Raw genomic sequence first — 16,225 nt, forward strand, 5'->3', positions numbered from 1 at the left:
GCAATGGAAAAAAAAAGATCAAGGACTCCTGACATTTCTAAGCTCTGTCCCTAGTCCCTAAGTCAACCGATGATGCAGGTGAGGTACCTTTGCAGCCTCCTGAGCTGGAGACTCCTAGGGCTGAATCATCGGGCATAACCCCTCTTGAGGCCACCACAAATTCCAGCCTACCTGCCACTGTTACCAATACACAGATGTTGGTGAGGACACAGGTCACTCAGCAGACCTCTGCTTCTGACATTCAAATTGTTGGTCTCAAAGGAGACACCCTATCTCTTTCAGCTATCAGAAATGTAGTGAAAGTTGTGGTCAGATAACTGCAACCTTAGGTCATTTCTTCTAAATGGACACCTAAACCAAAGTGTATCACTTCCTTTTCTTTGCCCTCCCTTCAGCTAATCCTTCAATGGCCAAAGCCCAATACCTCCAAAAAACAGCACAAGAATTCGTGGCTTTCATGAAATCCAGGGTGCCCTCCCACAACTGTGCTACTGAAGCCTCCCTGTGCAAAAGAGGCATGGAGGTGCCTTTTGAGGAAGATTCAGATAACTCAAGCAGAGATGATGGGGATGATTTGTAGTACTCTGGACTCAGACTCAGGTGACCCCTCTGTTCTAACTCTCCCCTCAGGACCTTTCTTTCAGGGATGCCCTTCATAGCATGAAGGAGGGTTTCAGTTGGGAAAGCAAACAGTTCTCACAAGCTCAGAGCCATTACAGGTAACTGCTAAGTTTGCCTTCTCCCAGGCCACTAGCTATCCTTCCTGTACATCTAGTACACACTAATGTCTTTGAGGACCTGCTCCTAGGAAACCAGACAGGTTTTGCAGAGTGCTTGAATCTTACAAGCACCTTTCGTAAATCTCATGTCTGACTCCTCAGTATACTGAATCCACAAAAGGGTACCTAAGCAGCCAACTAGACATTCCTTACCTAATGATAGTCAAAATAGACTATTAGGATTTAGGAAAATAACTCACACCTCCGCCACTCTTGCAATGAGAGCATTAAATTGCCAATTCCATATGCTAAAGTACCTTGAATCTCTCCAGGACAAACTTCTAGCTGAGGTGGGCTATACTGCTGATAGAACCTTGTCAAAGAAAATTCATGAGACAGCAAGAGATGCTTTACAAGTCTCTAGACTCTCCCTAAACTGCTGCTGTGACACCTTAGATGCATCATGCAGAGCAGCTGCCAAAGGTTCTGTCATCAGCAGACATGCATGGCTCAGGACCCAGCCCCTGTCAGATCAGGTCAGGGCTGAAGTACTAGATGCTCCAGTAGACAAAGAACTCCTTTTTTGGGTCTCCTTATGAAATGGCTGTGGCCTTGTAGCTCAAGGGTTAGAGTACCTGTCTCTCCCCAAGTCCTGTTTATATGACAGATGATGTTTAAGTCTTTAGAACAGGTAATTCTGGTACTGTTTGTTTTGTGGATATGCAGGAGGCCCATCAACCTGGGTTCCAAAGATGCCATGTATGCCAGGCATAGCTCTCCCCTCAGTGGTCTGTCGGAGACAGTATACAGGGATAGTGCTTTGGGGTGGTCTGCATAGGAAATGTCATTTATGGTCTGATTATTTGTGTGAGTTACTATCCTCTGTCGAGGTTCACTTGTTGACCATTTCTGCTTGTCTGCCTTTAGGATCCCTGTTTCTAATCTTCCTCAAGTTCATCAGGTTTTGAAAGGGTTATTGCTCATCATCTAGAAAGCATGTGTTTTCTCTTTGGGATCATAACTGTGCTTGAAAAACTTACTCTTTTTCCATTTGAACCTGCTCATCAAGCTGGATTTATTTATTTTTTTAACATGGAAGACAGTTTTATTCATTGTCTGACTTCTGCTAAGGGACTGTGTGAGCTACAAGTTGACCTTATCTTATTTTTCACAAGGATAGGGTTTCTATAATAACCTTTATTTTGTGCGTAAAATGGTCTCAGAATTTCAGTTAATCTCCCTGCCTTCTTCCTTGAACCAAAAAAAAAAACAAAGGAGAAAAGATTATTTACTCGCTGGTTGTCCAAATGCAGCTAAGAGACTGCCTAGACAAAACTCAGTCCTTCAGGAAGGCTGATCAGCTGTTTGTTTCCTATGAGGGTAAGAGGAAAGGAAAATCAGTGTCAACGCAGACTATTCCCAGATAGTTGTCTCATGCTCTTGCCTTTTCTTATATTCACCATAATAAGCTACTTCTAGGCAGGGCATGGCCCATTCCACGTGGCCTTTGGATCTTTAATGACTTCTTGAAAGAGTGGATTCTAGAAATATTCTAGAAGCAACAACTTGATCCTTTGTACTTTTACAAAGAACTATAATCTGGATTCTTCTTCCAGGTCCACAACAGGCTTTCCTAAGACTATTCTCTATGGGCTTCTGGATTCTTAGCTTACTTTTGCCCTTGTCTCTTGTCTATGGCCTCTAAATATTGAACATAGTACAGTTGTGCAAATAAATTTACCATAACAGTAGATGCTGTACTAAATGACTGTGTCACTCCTCCACCACCCCCTTGTTATGATGTTTTCCTTTGGATGTAGTTTTTTATTGGATATTTTTTTCCTAGCATTATCATTTCAGGTTTCTTGTCTTCCTTTTTTCTAGGCAAAAAGCTCTGAATCTTTTGGCACAGCACATGTACTCATTGTAATATCTCAGCTTGGCAGCACACCGCTGATTTTACATTATCACCATTGGCTGCCACAGGCATGTGGATCAGAAGTCAGGGTTTACTTTTTTATACCTTCAGAGATCCCAAAATTGTTCTGCTACATTACAAATGCTTGCAAATTCTATTCGCCTAAAAAGAGCTACACAAATCAAAATATGCATTTTTTTCAAGGGACAGCCCCCTCCTTGCACCCATATAAGTGGAAATGGAGAAAATGCCCAATGCAGTGTACAGTGGTCTCACATAAACAGGATCCCATAGAGGGTGCAAGTCAAGAATATAACCCCCAGTAAACAGTAAATTAAATCGTTTTTTTTTATATACTTATCAAGTCCTAGATGCGATTGATCCCAGACATGTAAAGGAATTACTTATAAAATATCAGCCATTTTTGACCACTTTGTGCACTAGGGAACTGCAAGAGATTTCCGGGTTTCACTTAAAACAGTTCAGTTCCAGAGCAGTGTGTGTGTGTTTTTCATATGTTTTAATCTGTACATCTACTGAGGGTGTTTCTGGTGTGTTTTTTTTTTTCTCTATGGTGATTTATTTTTATGGCTATATTCTGAAGAAGTCAAAAGGTGAATGCACTAAATTCCATTTATTTTGTTTTATCATGAGTCTTAGTGCTCTTCATCCTTTTAGTCATTGTTCAGAGTCTTTAGCCATTGTTGAGGATGGGTGCATAGTCTGACCAGTAAATTGAGAGCAGTTTCCTGTGATTTGCATCTCATTTCATTGCTAAGGTCTGGTGTAGTTGTGGCAGTACTTCTGCTACTGCATACATCTTCTAGACAGTCTCCCAATCCCTGTGGCATCCATCTGCTGGTCAGTCTGCTAGACCCTTCTACTTTCGTTCACCTACAGAACCTCAAGATACTTAAACTCCACTGGAACTAGCTTCTTCTCATTCAGCTGCATTTAGCAGTGCTATTTTTTCCAGGGGATAACTTGTCCCCTGATTCAGAGGTGTAGAGTACTATACACAACCACTTTATACTCCACAGTGAACCAACCCACTGCACACTGGAGACCACAGTCAGTTAAGGCTAAGAGGGCAGCACTGAGTGCAAGGAAGAGAAATGCAACTATTGCATCCTCAAAGTGAATACTTATCAAAGCTTAATTTGAACCTTGGTATCCTGTCCGTGAAAATCAAAAACATTTTCTTCAGTATTCCAAGGAAGATGGGAATGGTACCTCTGTAGTTCATTTATAGAGGCATCACACTCCTAAGCATCACTGTGAAATACTATACTAAGGTGCTGGAAAGGAGACTTTGTCTGATAGTCAAGCCTGTGTTTTAACATCAGCACTGGGAGTTCATTGATATGATCTATGTATGTTTTGTGGACCTGTAGAAATCATATGACTTTGTACCATGGATTGTTTTGTGGATAGTGCTACAACTATTCAGAGACCCAAGATAACTGCAGTATACCAGGTGTTGCATGTATTTCTCTGCATTCCGAGTTGTTAAGTTGAATACATTCATAGAGGTGCATGGGACTCCACCAAGGGTGTGTCTTGAGCTATGCATCAAATGGTGCAGAATACTCCCCCACAAATGCTTTTGAACTCCTGTTAGTGGATTTTATCTCCACAGCAACGTGCCCACATAACCGTTGTTGAGACATTTGTAGACTCATTGTTCCTCATTGACATGGATGTACATTCCAGATGGTGGCAGTTATCTACATGGAATACTTTGCATCGCAAAAATTGTAATAGTGTTCTAGACACCATTCAGAAGAAATACTCTACAACATCAATGCATGTAACAGTTTGCTTCGTAACCATTTGTAGAGAATTTAGTCCTTTACAAAGCAAAACACCACAAGCATTTCTTACCCAAATAACCCATAAATAAATTACTGAAGCCTTCATAAAACCATTCAAAGACAGGAATTATGAATACAAGCCCATTCAGCTCATAACAACCAATTTCTTTTAAAAATCAGTGCAGAAGGCTACCATAAAAATTCCAGCAGTATTGTTCCTGAGCCTAAATTTCAAATAAAAATTAGCTCTGCTATAGCCAGTTGTTTAAATGGCAGTGAATGACAACAGACCTTCTGGAAAGTTTGCTACAGGGCTTTATATAATAGTCAGCTGGCAAAGTACAGTTGTATAGTTAACTTTCCCACGAGTCAATATTCAAGTAGATCACAGTTGCAGTAATCCTTACAGATGGAGATGTATCCCACCAATGATACTGTAGGTCCAACCAGTTTACAAAGTTCAGGAACCTAGCTCTTGTGCTGAATGATTGCCCTTGGCACAAGTGGGCATGCCAGTTGAAGAAAGATGTATAGATGTGCTAGTACTCTTGAGTTTTGTTGCCCCTGCAGTGTGTGCCCCTGTGAACAACCTTTCTGCTGCTTGAAGAAGAATGCTAGAGCCACCCAAACAATGGCATGTGACATGTTGATGAAGAATCTTCTTGTGGAACTGTCTCTTCAGGACTGCTTCAATAAAAGTGCATGATAGCCTTGCCGGCAGTGAAGTTATGTGATAACAAGCCTTTCCTAAACTATGCTTTTTGACACAATAATGAGGTTTACGATTTTTCCATGAGTCTAGCACCCATCTTGGTATTAGAAGTTATCGTAAGTGTGCCTATTGGTCTGCCAACCTATGCTGAGGTGCTTAACCTATTGCAGTGCTGCTTAACTGAAATAAAAGGAAATAAGAGGATTGTGATCTGGAAACGGGTATTGGCTGATTCCTTTTCACAAGTACGAGGTTAAAACATGCATGCCTTGAAACTCTGAAAAATAAATTACAATCCAGTGAAAAAATGGTGAATTAATTCCCTGTTACACAGCTAAAATCAAACATTCCCATACCTGTAACCATTGTAGGGGGTGTTCTCCACACCTCTTCTGTTTATATATACTTACTGTGAGAAAGCTACACCTGTGACCTGAGAGAAGGAAGAACACTTGCATATAACAAAGCCTCAGATTTACTTGAGGTTCCCTAATTCATTCTTTTAGTTTTGCTCCTCCAAAGATTGCACTAGCATTCCTCAGGCACCAAGCCTACCCACACCACAAGCAGATAAGTCATCCTGCAGACTGAAAAATCCAAGTAAGGGATTACAGTTGTTGAATTTGTCCAAAGAAGTCTCAACTGTATTAAATATTCTCCTGTACCAGCTATGCTACTTATGTTTACTTATAGTACCAAATCTATTGTATTGCACCTTTGTAAACTTTCTAGAGTGGGATCAATGCATGTGAGTCTGATTTAATTCATAGATGTTTTTCTTTGAATGGCAAAAGTCACCTTTTTAATTTAACTAATTGCATCATATTTTAGGATACAAATCTATAGTGACACATGAATATAAACAACAGCTATACTAAAAATTAATTTATGAGCTTTGATATCCAGTGGGATTTGAACTGAGGCTTATTTTAAATGGCCTGTGTGCTCCTTATGCTAGTGCTACATTTCTAGTGCTGTTATTAAACTGAATTTGAACATATTCTATTTTCTCTACAGGGTATCAAAAGGCGTACAGACGTCTCACCTGAGGAAATCACCTTTCTGGCAAAAGTAAGGAATTTGATAACTTGGCTTTATACTGTAACGAATATTTGGTTAAAGACTTAAAGGAATGCTTAACGATGGACCATTTCCATTCAGTTTTTATTATTGCTCTCCAGTTTACTTTTATATTCATGATGTGCTCTTCATTTGAGACCTGCATGTGACAGCACTGTTTTAGATGTCGTTTGTGATTTCAAGTGATGTATTGTTTCAGCAGTATAATTGAGGTATTATGAATATTTTTAATGTATTTAAAGTTCATGCAGTTTGGCCAGTCACCAGTTCAGCAAAATATTCATGATAATTAATAAACTTTGCCCACGCTCTTCCTGCCAGTATGTGACAGAGGGCCTCACTGATGAGTTCATAATAACATGGAAATGTTGCCATTTAGTGCAAATTAGCTGCTTTCAAATAAGATAACAGTAATGTGCATCTGTGACATTGCTTTACGAAAAACTAATTAACAGGATGCATTACGGAACAAAGTACTTAGATTCCAGCATGTATTAGTGACTTTTGGTGCACGTGGAAAGTATAAGTAATTAAAACATGAAGTTTTGTGTGGAAGATAGGAAAGAGATGGGAAAACCGAAAATTTGTCTGGAAGATAAGGAAGAGACTGGAATAGGATAACCAGCAATCATATCTTAAGTCACTTTCCATAAGACAGAGTTTATTTATCATCCTTTCAGTGCCTTAAAATATAACATATAGTATTTGTGTATATTTATTGGAACAAATTATGTATTTTAATATTGCAACTATTGCAACTATAAATAAGTAGTATGTTGAAATATCATTATCTACATGGGTGGCATAGTGGTTAAGGTCTTCACCTCCCATGGTAGAGGGTTCGTTACTGGTCTCCAGCCAATGCATGTGTAGAGTTTGTATGTTTGCCTTGTTTCTGAGAATTTCCTCCCACTTCCCAAAATCATGCTGTGCATTTTCACCTCAAACTGTGCAAACAGAGTGTACACAAAATTTAATGGAGTCAGGGGTATGAACATAGAGTCTAAGTGGTGCCTGACGGGGCAAGAGTTATGTAGGCCAACTGCTTTATGAATCATATGTGGTGTGCAATAGCCTTTAGATAGGGCAACACAGATCACAGACTGTTAGCCAGTCCATGGTTTAAAAATGGACTCCTGGCTCTAAGTACATTGACTAATATTGCCCAAAATGGGTATGGGTATTTGCCAATGGGGTGGCACAGTGGCACAATGGATAGCATTGCAGCCTCAGAGCAAGACATTCCCTGGTTTGGTGTTCGCCTGTGTTTCTTCTGGGTGCTCAGGTTTCCTCCCACATTCCAAAGACATGCAGTAAGTTGACTGGGCATTCTAAATGGGCCATAGGTGTGAGCTTGCATGCGAGTGTGTGGTGTGGATGAACTACAGTAGCAGGGCTAGCCACTCAATGGTGTAAACATTGGCTCAAAATGATTGCCACTGTTGAAGTGGCACTCTGACCCCATGTGCAAAAATGGGAAAAAGGGTTTGTGGGTGGATGGATGGATTTGCCATTGATAAGTAGGTTGAGGATATAACCTACTGTGACCAGGAGACCCTTGTTGATGTTAGTAGGGTCTATCTGAGCATTTGAGAAATCTAGAGGTGATGGAAAGGTGGTAGGATGCACTCTGTGGGATAGACAAAGAAATGACAATATTTTAGAAGCCAGAGCTGCTCCAGTTGCAGGAAAGGTCATAGAGAACAGATTACAATGGTTCAGGCACATATGCATGGATTTTATTCTAGTCAGATAAGTTTTACGTATGTTGAGCGTGTTCCCTTTAACAAGTATGTGTATCCTGTGAATAATTTCAGTTTCTGATGCTGCAGTATATACAACATTCTTAAGAAGTACTGATTAATTTGATGAATGCCTACTAAGTGATGGTTTTATGATGTACTTAGCAGTATAGTGCTATGTCTTGCCCTATGTAACTCTATACAGTGTATTAATGTGGTTCTCCATCAGTACAACTCTTACTAAACCTATTTTGACCTTACATTGATAAATATTGGTACATTCTCTATACTTTTGGAATAGCCCTTTTTCTCTTTCTATTTTCATCCCATTCCTTCCTCCATCTCTAGGGATAGTGTTAGCTACCTTTGTATTAACTTTATTGCCTGCATGTAATATTTCAGTTTAGAAGCGTTGTTTTCTTTCCCTTTCCATTCAGAGCTGCCTGTGGACATTACATCAGTCCCTGTCCCTTACACAGCAGGATCTCTGCCACAAGAACACCTCTGCAAATGTTTTTCCTGGGAGTATTGCCACTGTGCAATGTAAGCAAGTTTTAACATTAAAAACCGTGGTGTATATTAAGTTTAACTAGGCAGATATGTGCCTGCCCTGTGCTGGAAAGTGGCTGTGACATTTTCCTAAAGGAGTAGTCCATGCACTCCATGAATCACTTACCAAATTGGCCACTGTCCTTTCACTTCACCATAAGATTACACCGTGTAAGCCAGTTACGTCATATTCCTAGCGTTGTGTCTGCATTAAGTAAACGTAAGAAAACCTGTTCTGCTTTGTGTTGCTCTGCTAATTGTTGAGCACCATCCATAAACTGATTGTTCTCTGTAATAAATGACTGAAGGGTGGGAAGCCCTCCACCCAACCCACCTTAATCTACCATTATACCTCTCACATACACCTGTCACTCATGACACCCAAACCGTATACCTTCCAAAGCAACTTGATTACTATCAAAGCAACACTCCTATTCCCAACTTCTGTACTAACATTTAGTATCATTACCAACATACTTTCTTCCTCGCATACTGCTTTGCACTGTATCCACTCTGACTTAGACACCTCTAAGTCATACATGAGCAAGACTCCCTCTTCCATTCATCCTTGCCTTGTCAGATTAATATTTATTTTTCATCTTTACCTCTATATCTCTCAGCCTTCCTCTTACCTCTCTGTACTGCATATATCCCTTTACCCTCCATCTCTCTCTACATCCATGCACAATTAAATCAGAACATTTTGCTTTAATACCCTTCCTTACCAATACTTATTCTACACTGTTAACAGACCCTTTACCACATAAATTCATCCTTATTCATGCTAATATTCCACACACCTTTCCTCTTAAACACATGCATCTCAAAATTACCTATAAGCCTATAGACTCAACACAATCTATTATTCTAAATTTTAACTTCTACATTCCCCATATAAACCCGCTCTACTTCCTACCTTAACTGCACTCATCCTCTATCCTTCAAACTCTTCTGTGCATTACATTACAGAAACATGTTTCACCTACAGATCTTCATTCTAGAACCTCTTCTCCTACTTGCAGACTTAACATCATACCATTAGCCTCAAAATTCCAGCAAAACATTTATATTGTATCCTCCAAGCAAAGTGCTTCTAAACCTCATCTCCCAGTTACACCCTATCTGTATCAGCACTCGTATAACCTACTGTTCAGGTACAGCTATCCAAAGCAACAGCCATTTACTCACAAACTGGGTATTAAACATAAACTCGAGCAAAAGTACCTCTTGCCATACTATCATACGTTTATAACAATAAAACTTAGCAGTGACATCCACCCAAACCAGACCCATCCCTGCATATTCAGACACCAGGCAGCATATCCCCATCAGCTCCTTTATCTCTACCATCTCATCCACAGTCCCACCCTGGCCTTCATATATATGTCCTACCAACTTATAAAGTATTTGTAACAAACTTCTTATCATGCATGCGTGGATAGCACTACACACTCCAAACCTCTTAGTTACCACAGAAACCTGGCTCTACCAGGAAATAAAAAATTAAGAAATTGCCCCACCTATAAAATTATCATTCTTCACAGTGAAAAAAAAGCTAGTGATGTTGCTATTTTCTACAAAAACACACTAGATATCCCCCCCCCCCATGTCCTGTTATCTTTCTGTAACTCAGAAATCCTACTGATCGCGCTAAAACTAAGCCCTCACAACACAATCACAATGATAGGTACCCCAAGTAATAATGTTAAAACACTGGAAGATATTCTCTGCTAGGCCTTCTCTAAAATCCATCATAAAATCATAATACTGCGTGATGTTGATATAAACAAAAAACCAGACTTGAAGCCGCGGTAACGAAAAAACTACCTATTATGAAAGAACACTTAATACAAAAAAAAACATTTATTGCAAAAAACTTAACACCTTTGTCCTTAACTGCACAGAACTTCTTCAGACTTTAAAATACATCAGTTAATTTCCTGTTTAAATATATTTATCAAATCACCCACAACCAGTCAAATACTTTATCCAATTGAGCCCCCATTTTTACAAAAAATACATGCTTCAGTTAAAATGGCCCACACATAATAAAATTCATAATCAATAACATCTTTTAGAAAAACTTCACTTCTATTGATGGATAAAACATGCTAGAAAATTAAAAAATACAATTCACAACTTCGGTGCTCTACCCTTAAGTATACTTCTTCTTTCGGCTTTTCCTGGTTAAGGATCGCCACAGCGGATTACTGTCCGCTCATGATTGACAGTGAAGTTTTACGGTGTCGAGTTGCCAGCCCGGCACCCAACCTTCCACAGAAGGCACACACACGCACTCACGCCTAGGGCCAATTTAGTGTGTCCAATCCACCTACAGCATGTCTTTGGGATGTAGGAGGAAACCAGAGCACCAGGGGGAAACCCACGCAACCACAGGGAGGACATGCAGACTCCGCACAGAAGGCACCCCAGCCTAGGATCGAACCAGAGAACCTCTTGCTGTGAGGCGGCAACACTAACCGCTGCACCACTGTGGCCTCCCTCTACCCTTAAGTATACTATGTTATGATAAAGAATCATTTAACCCAGGCTCCTTTACAGCATTCAGGTGTAACTGCCACATGCATTCTTCTTGTTTTAATAGAATTTCAGAGTCACCTCCTCTCTCAAAGGTGACGACCCTATCACAAAAACTAACCTTTTAAAAGAGAGACATTTTAATAAATGCTTATATAAAGCATTACTCTGCTTACCCTTCTTCATTTATAAATGTTTCTAAATGCAATAAATGTTTTTTTAATGAAATGTTCTTTTTATCTTAAGTAGTTTTCATTATGGCAGCTTCAAGTGTGTTTTTTTTTGTTCATATTTTAGTGTCTCTTTTTTTTGGTTACTGATGTTAGTGTAGATTGGCAAACCATACAATCTGAAAAGCCAGCCATTAATATGCATCTGTACTTGTTCACCCAACTTATAACCACACCAGCTAAATGTAACAAAGCTACAGCTTGACAATCAACCCTCGATTGGATCCTGACATCCTCTCCAAATAAAATGTCATCACTTATCAATCTACACCAAAGGGCAACAAAGCAACAGTCCCAAAATGAATCGTTATAGCCTGGTAAGAAAATGTGCTACTTTTCATGAAGACACTTGTATTAATGCATTACATCTTGTAACAGGAGTCACTAAAGACTCTCCTCATAGATGATGCTGTCTATGAGTTCAAAATATCTTCCTGGGTGTTCTAAACATACTAGCTCCCCTCAAAATGAAAAGAGTCAAAACCAACCTTGCTCCACGGCTATCCTTAGCAACTAAGCAACATATTAAACAAAGCGACAAAGCATAGAACGTCTGGACAAAAAATAAAACCGCTCCAACTTTAGTAACATATAGACAACTAAGAAACTCGGCAAAAACAACACATCACCGAAGATAAGAAAACAGACTACTCAGCCAATCAAAACATACACACTAATAATCCAAAACTGTTTCTTTTGGGCCTCAGTCAGTAAACTGTTAAATCCAGGACAGCTACACAGCCAACACCAAACACACAGGAACAAAATAATACCATAGCCAGTCAATTCAGTACCCACATTATACAGTCATTAACCAACCAGGTGACTAATCAAGCTGTTGAAGTCCTTCCTCAGTAAAATAACCTTCAGTAGTTCTCCTTCTTATTAATTCTTTCAGATACCATCAAAAATACCTAAAAAAATTACAGCCTACTATAACTGCTCCCTGATAAATCTCATAATAACAGCTGAGGCTTTTGCATATCCAGTTTAATTTATGACAAATCAATCCATATCCGAAAATAAAGTCCCCTCAATATGCAAAAAAATGATTCATTATTCCACTGCACAAGGGTGGAATCAGTATAGAGCTTTCAAACGATATGCTAATAGCCATTTTATCTCCCCTATCAACAACATTAGAAACGTGTATCCATAAGCAGCTTCTCAACTATCTAATATATAGCCATCTTCCGTCTTTAACCCAACGTCAAAAGTTTGTGATACTGTCTCCCACTAGAAAGTCTTATATGAGCTCTCATCCTTATGGCTGTCTAACTCTTTACTACAGTGGCTCCACAGCTACATCTCAAATTGCCAGTAAGGATTAGTCTCCCACAGTGTTCTATATTAGGCTCCTTACCTTTCAACATATTCATCAATGACCTCTAGACTGCTTTAAAAAATGCTACCCTACCTCAGTATACTGATGACTCAGTCCTAGTCTGTGCTGTCAAATCTCTCCCTCAACTGCAAGACCTTACACAACAATCCTTCTTATCGATCGAAACATGGCTAAATAATTCACATCTACTTCTAAACCCCCAATAAATTAAATTACCGCTTTTTAACCCCAAGCACATTTCTGCCAAAACATCACTGTTCACTATCATCTCTGCCAACATCATGATGTTAGGACAAGTAAACCATTTAAAATTACTGAGTGTCATCATAGATGCCAAGTTGAGATTCAATCAACATGTATAGCACATGGTTAAAAATACAAAAACATCAAAAACTAGGATCATTATAGTAAGAAAAAACAAACAAACACTGACAAAGCCAGAAAACATATAACCTCTATTTTCTTCTGTCATCTCTTCACTCTTCTGCTCCAATCTTTACTAACTTTCAGTTCTCACTACTGTACAAACTTGAGCAACGTTAGAATAAAATAGTCAAATTTACTGTAAACTTTAACAGTAGAACACACCACTGCCTAGGCCTCAAGAGATTTTAACTGGTTAGAATTACCACATCAGCTAGCTCTGTCTCAATGAGCTGCAATACACAGACTTGTATATAAGCCAGAAAATTGCTCAGCCTTTACGTTAATAAAATACTACTCCACCAATAGAATTTAATGCTCTAGAGAAAAATTACTAGTCATTAAAAACAAATAATCTAATGCCACAAATGACTGCCTGTATCCCAGTAGTGTAGCTAAACTATGAAATCACATCACACTATCACTGAAAATTCATTTGAAATGCAAACTCATTTAAAACACCACTAAATCTTAACCTATAATATCAACAGATCTGCTCCTGTATATCTTCAGGATAAATACCTCTGCTCGCTTCAGCTTGCCATATCATCAAATCATTTCTCTGCTTTCAGAATCCTGTGCTCTACAATCAGTCTTCCGCAATACTTCTTTTACTAGCATTTCCCAGCCATAGACAGTATTTTGTGACACTGCCACCCCCTCTTCTGTACTTGTACGAACCTTATGATAGCCATATATGTAACTGACACTGTACATGGTTTGTATCCCACCTCTTAACTACAGTATTAAATTTTCTGCCTTGTCTAGTCCCTTCCCTTACTTCCATTTCTTTGAATTTTTAAGCACTAGTAACATGGTCTAATATCTGTTTGGCAAACCCACTAATATACTTATTCAAATGCTTAATGTTCAACATCTGCTAATGCATGAGTATCTTCTATACTGTAATAGTTGCCTTTCTTTTCATATAAATTTAACCTAATTAGCAAATTTGTGTAATTGTTAATGTGTTTTATTTAATGTCTGTGTTTATTGCTGAAGGTGTGTTTAAAAATGTTTGCAATATGCTGAAGCTTTTCTCCCTTATCCGCCACTGAAAATGGGTGTTTGGCTAAACACAGTTGGACAAACCCAGTAAAGAAAAGCAAAATAAAATGAATAAATTTACTTTGTATCATCATCCTTCCAGTGGCCTGTTTTCCTGTGTTTCCCGTGATTCTGCCTGTCCATAACCAGTGAAACATTTTAATTTGTTTATATCCTGTCCATCTTTCTCTTACATCTGTTCAATCCCCACCACCGCCTTTTCATGGGGTCTCCTTCACATAATCAAATTTACACTTACATGAAATTGAAAAGGATGAGACGATTTCCCCGAAAACTTACTTTCTTGAACACTTAGATCATCACAAATTTACTCTGGGAAAGGAACCACTTGGCCACCACGACAAAGTAAACCAAAGTAAATCAAACCCACCCAAGTAGTGGGCTTCACCCCCACAGCCCCTCACACCCTTCCTAACTAAATATACCAACTCCAAGATTGCACTACAGTGGGAAAAAGGGCAAAATTAACCATCATCATGGTGGCCAAGTGTTTCCTTTCCTGGAGTAAAATTCCAGTGATCCAAGTGTTCGTGAAAGTAAGTTTTCAGTGAAGTCATCTCGTCCATTTAAGTTTCGGGTAAGTGAAAATTTGATCATGTAAAGGGGATCCCTTTCCATACCCTTTGAATTGTACATATAAACCCACTGTAAGCCTTCATGTCAGTTGTTATTTGACAACATTTTAGTCGCCCATTATTTCCTTGCTGCATACATTTTGCCTTTCATTGAAAACTGTAGATTTCCAGATTAGCATGCAGCATTTGTGTGGGGTTCACAAACTGCAGTGGGATGCCTGTGCCCTGCGGTAAGTCAGTGGTAACTCCTGTTTTATATCTTAGTGTTTCCTTACTTCGAATGACTGCCTTCTCACATTTTTTTCTTACTTTGGGATCATGGCTGCACCCAAATCTTTTTCCAGGTGTGCTACTGTTGTCAGTGCTTCAAACATTTTGTAGCCTCCCTTAGGTTTTCCTTTCACTTTGCACTTCCTTGCACTGATTCAATGTAATTATTTCAACACTTGAGTGGGAGTTTGGCATAATCATTAAGGTACAGACACAAAGTGCAGAGTTTGATTCTAACATGGGCTAATTAGCTAAGCTTAATGTGGCCCACAAGGGCAAATCACCTAGTACTATGAACCTATGAAGTACCAATTTCCCTTTTCATAGTTTACTTTGCCATGATAACTGCCAAATTTGATGAAGGCTTTCTTACCTTCAAAGAACCATACTCATTCCTTTAATCCTTTTGATGTTTAAAAATACATAGTGCAGGATTAGAGCCAGTTGTTGTTGTGTCTTTCGGCTTTTCCCAGTTAGGGGTCGCCACAGCAGAGCTCCGGTCCGCTAATGATTGGCAGTAGATTTTTACATGCCAAGTTGCCAGCTCTGATGCACAACATTCAGTGAAGGTACGCTCATTCACACATGTCTCCACGCAGAAGACACTCTAGCTAAGAATCGAACCAGACAGTGTCTTACTGTGAGGCGACAACGCTACCGCAGCACCACCACTGCAGTACAGGATTAGAGCCAGTAATGAACTGAAAGAATTAAAAATAAATTTTCTAAGAAGACTATACTTTGTTACTAACTATTGTTTCTCTTCCTGTAGATTCAGCCGTTTGTTCAGTTCAGCTCCAGTGAAAACCAGTGCTCCTGTGCCTTCTCCTGTTACCCAGCTCCTACCTGGGTATCCTGCAGGAGTGGATGCTAAAGGTGTCTCAGGAGTGGTGCCTCTTCGAAGCAACAGAAATAGAGAGATTTCTACACCAGAGTAAGCAACAGTTCTTGTTTATTTTGTGAGAAGCACATGTTGAGTGCTGCCTTTCTTACTGCAGAATGCTTTCGTCAGTGGTCTCCTAATCTGGCTATGATTTCTAGATAGTGTATAATTTAGCAGTTATTAGCACATGAAGCAACCATACACAGGGTATCAGTAATGCTAAGACAATGAGACTTGTATGGTTGCTTAACTATGGACTGCCTCTCACCGCTTCCCCTTTGAATGGTTGTATACGGTGCTTGCCTAGGAATTCCAACCTGTGCCTGTACTTTTAAATTTTGTATGTGAAAGAAAATCTG

General features: G+C 39.3%; 1 protein-coding gene across 1 annotated transcript in view; it reads left to right on the plus strand.

Annotated features, from left to right (window-relative positions):
- LOC122809800 (C-Jun-amino-terminal kinase-interacting protein 3-like) overlaps positions 1-16,225 on the plus strand; it is a 1,405,059-nt gene that overhangs the window by 929,357 nt on the left and 459,477 nt on the right. Inside the window, exons 13-14 of the mRNA XM_044081538.1 lie at positions 6,181-6,234; positions 15,756-15,917. Coding sequence (XP_043937473.1) covers positions 6,181-6,234; positions 15,756-15,917 — 216 coding nt within the window. The remainder of the gene's footprint in view (positions 1-6,180; positions 6,235-15,755; positions 15,918-16,225) is intronic.

Source organism: Protopterus annectens, chromosome 1.part1 (genome assembly GCF_019279795.1).
Source record: "Protopterus annectens isolate FY-2018-M chromosome 1.part1, PAN1.0, whole genome shotgun sequence".
NCBI lineage: Eukaryota > Metazoa > Chordata > Ceratodontiformes > Protopteridae > Protopterus > Protopterus annectens.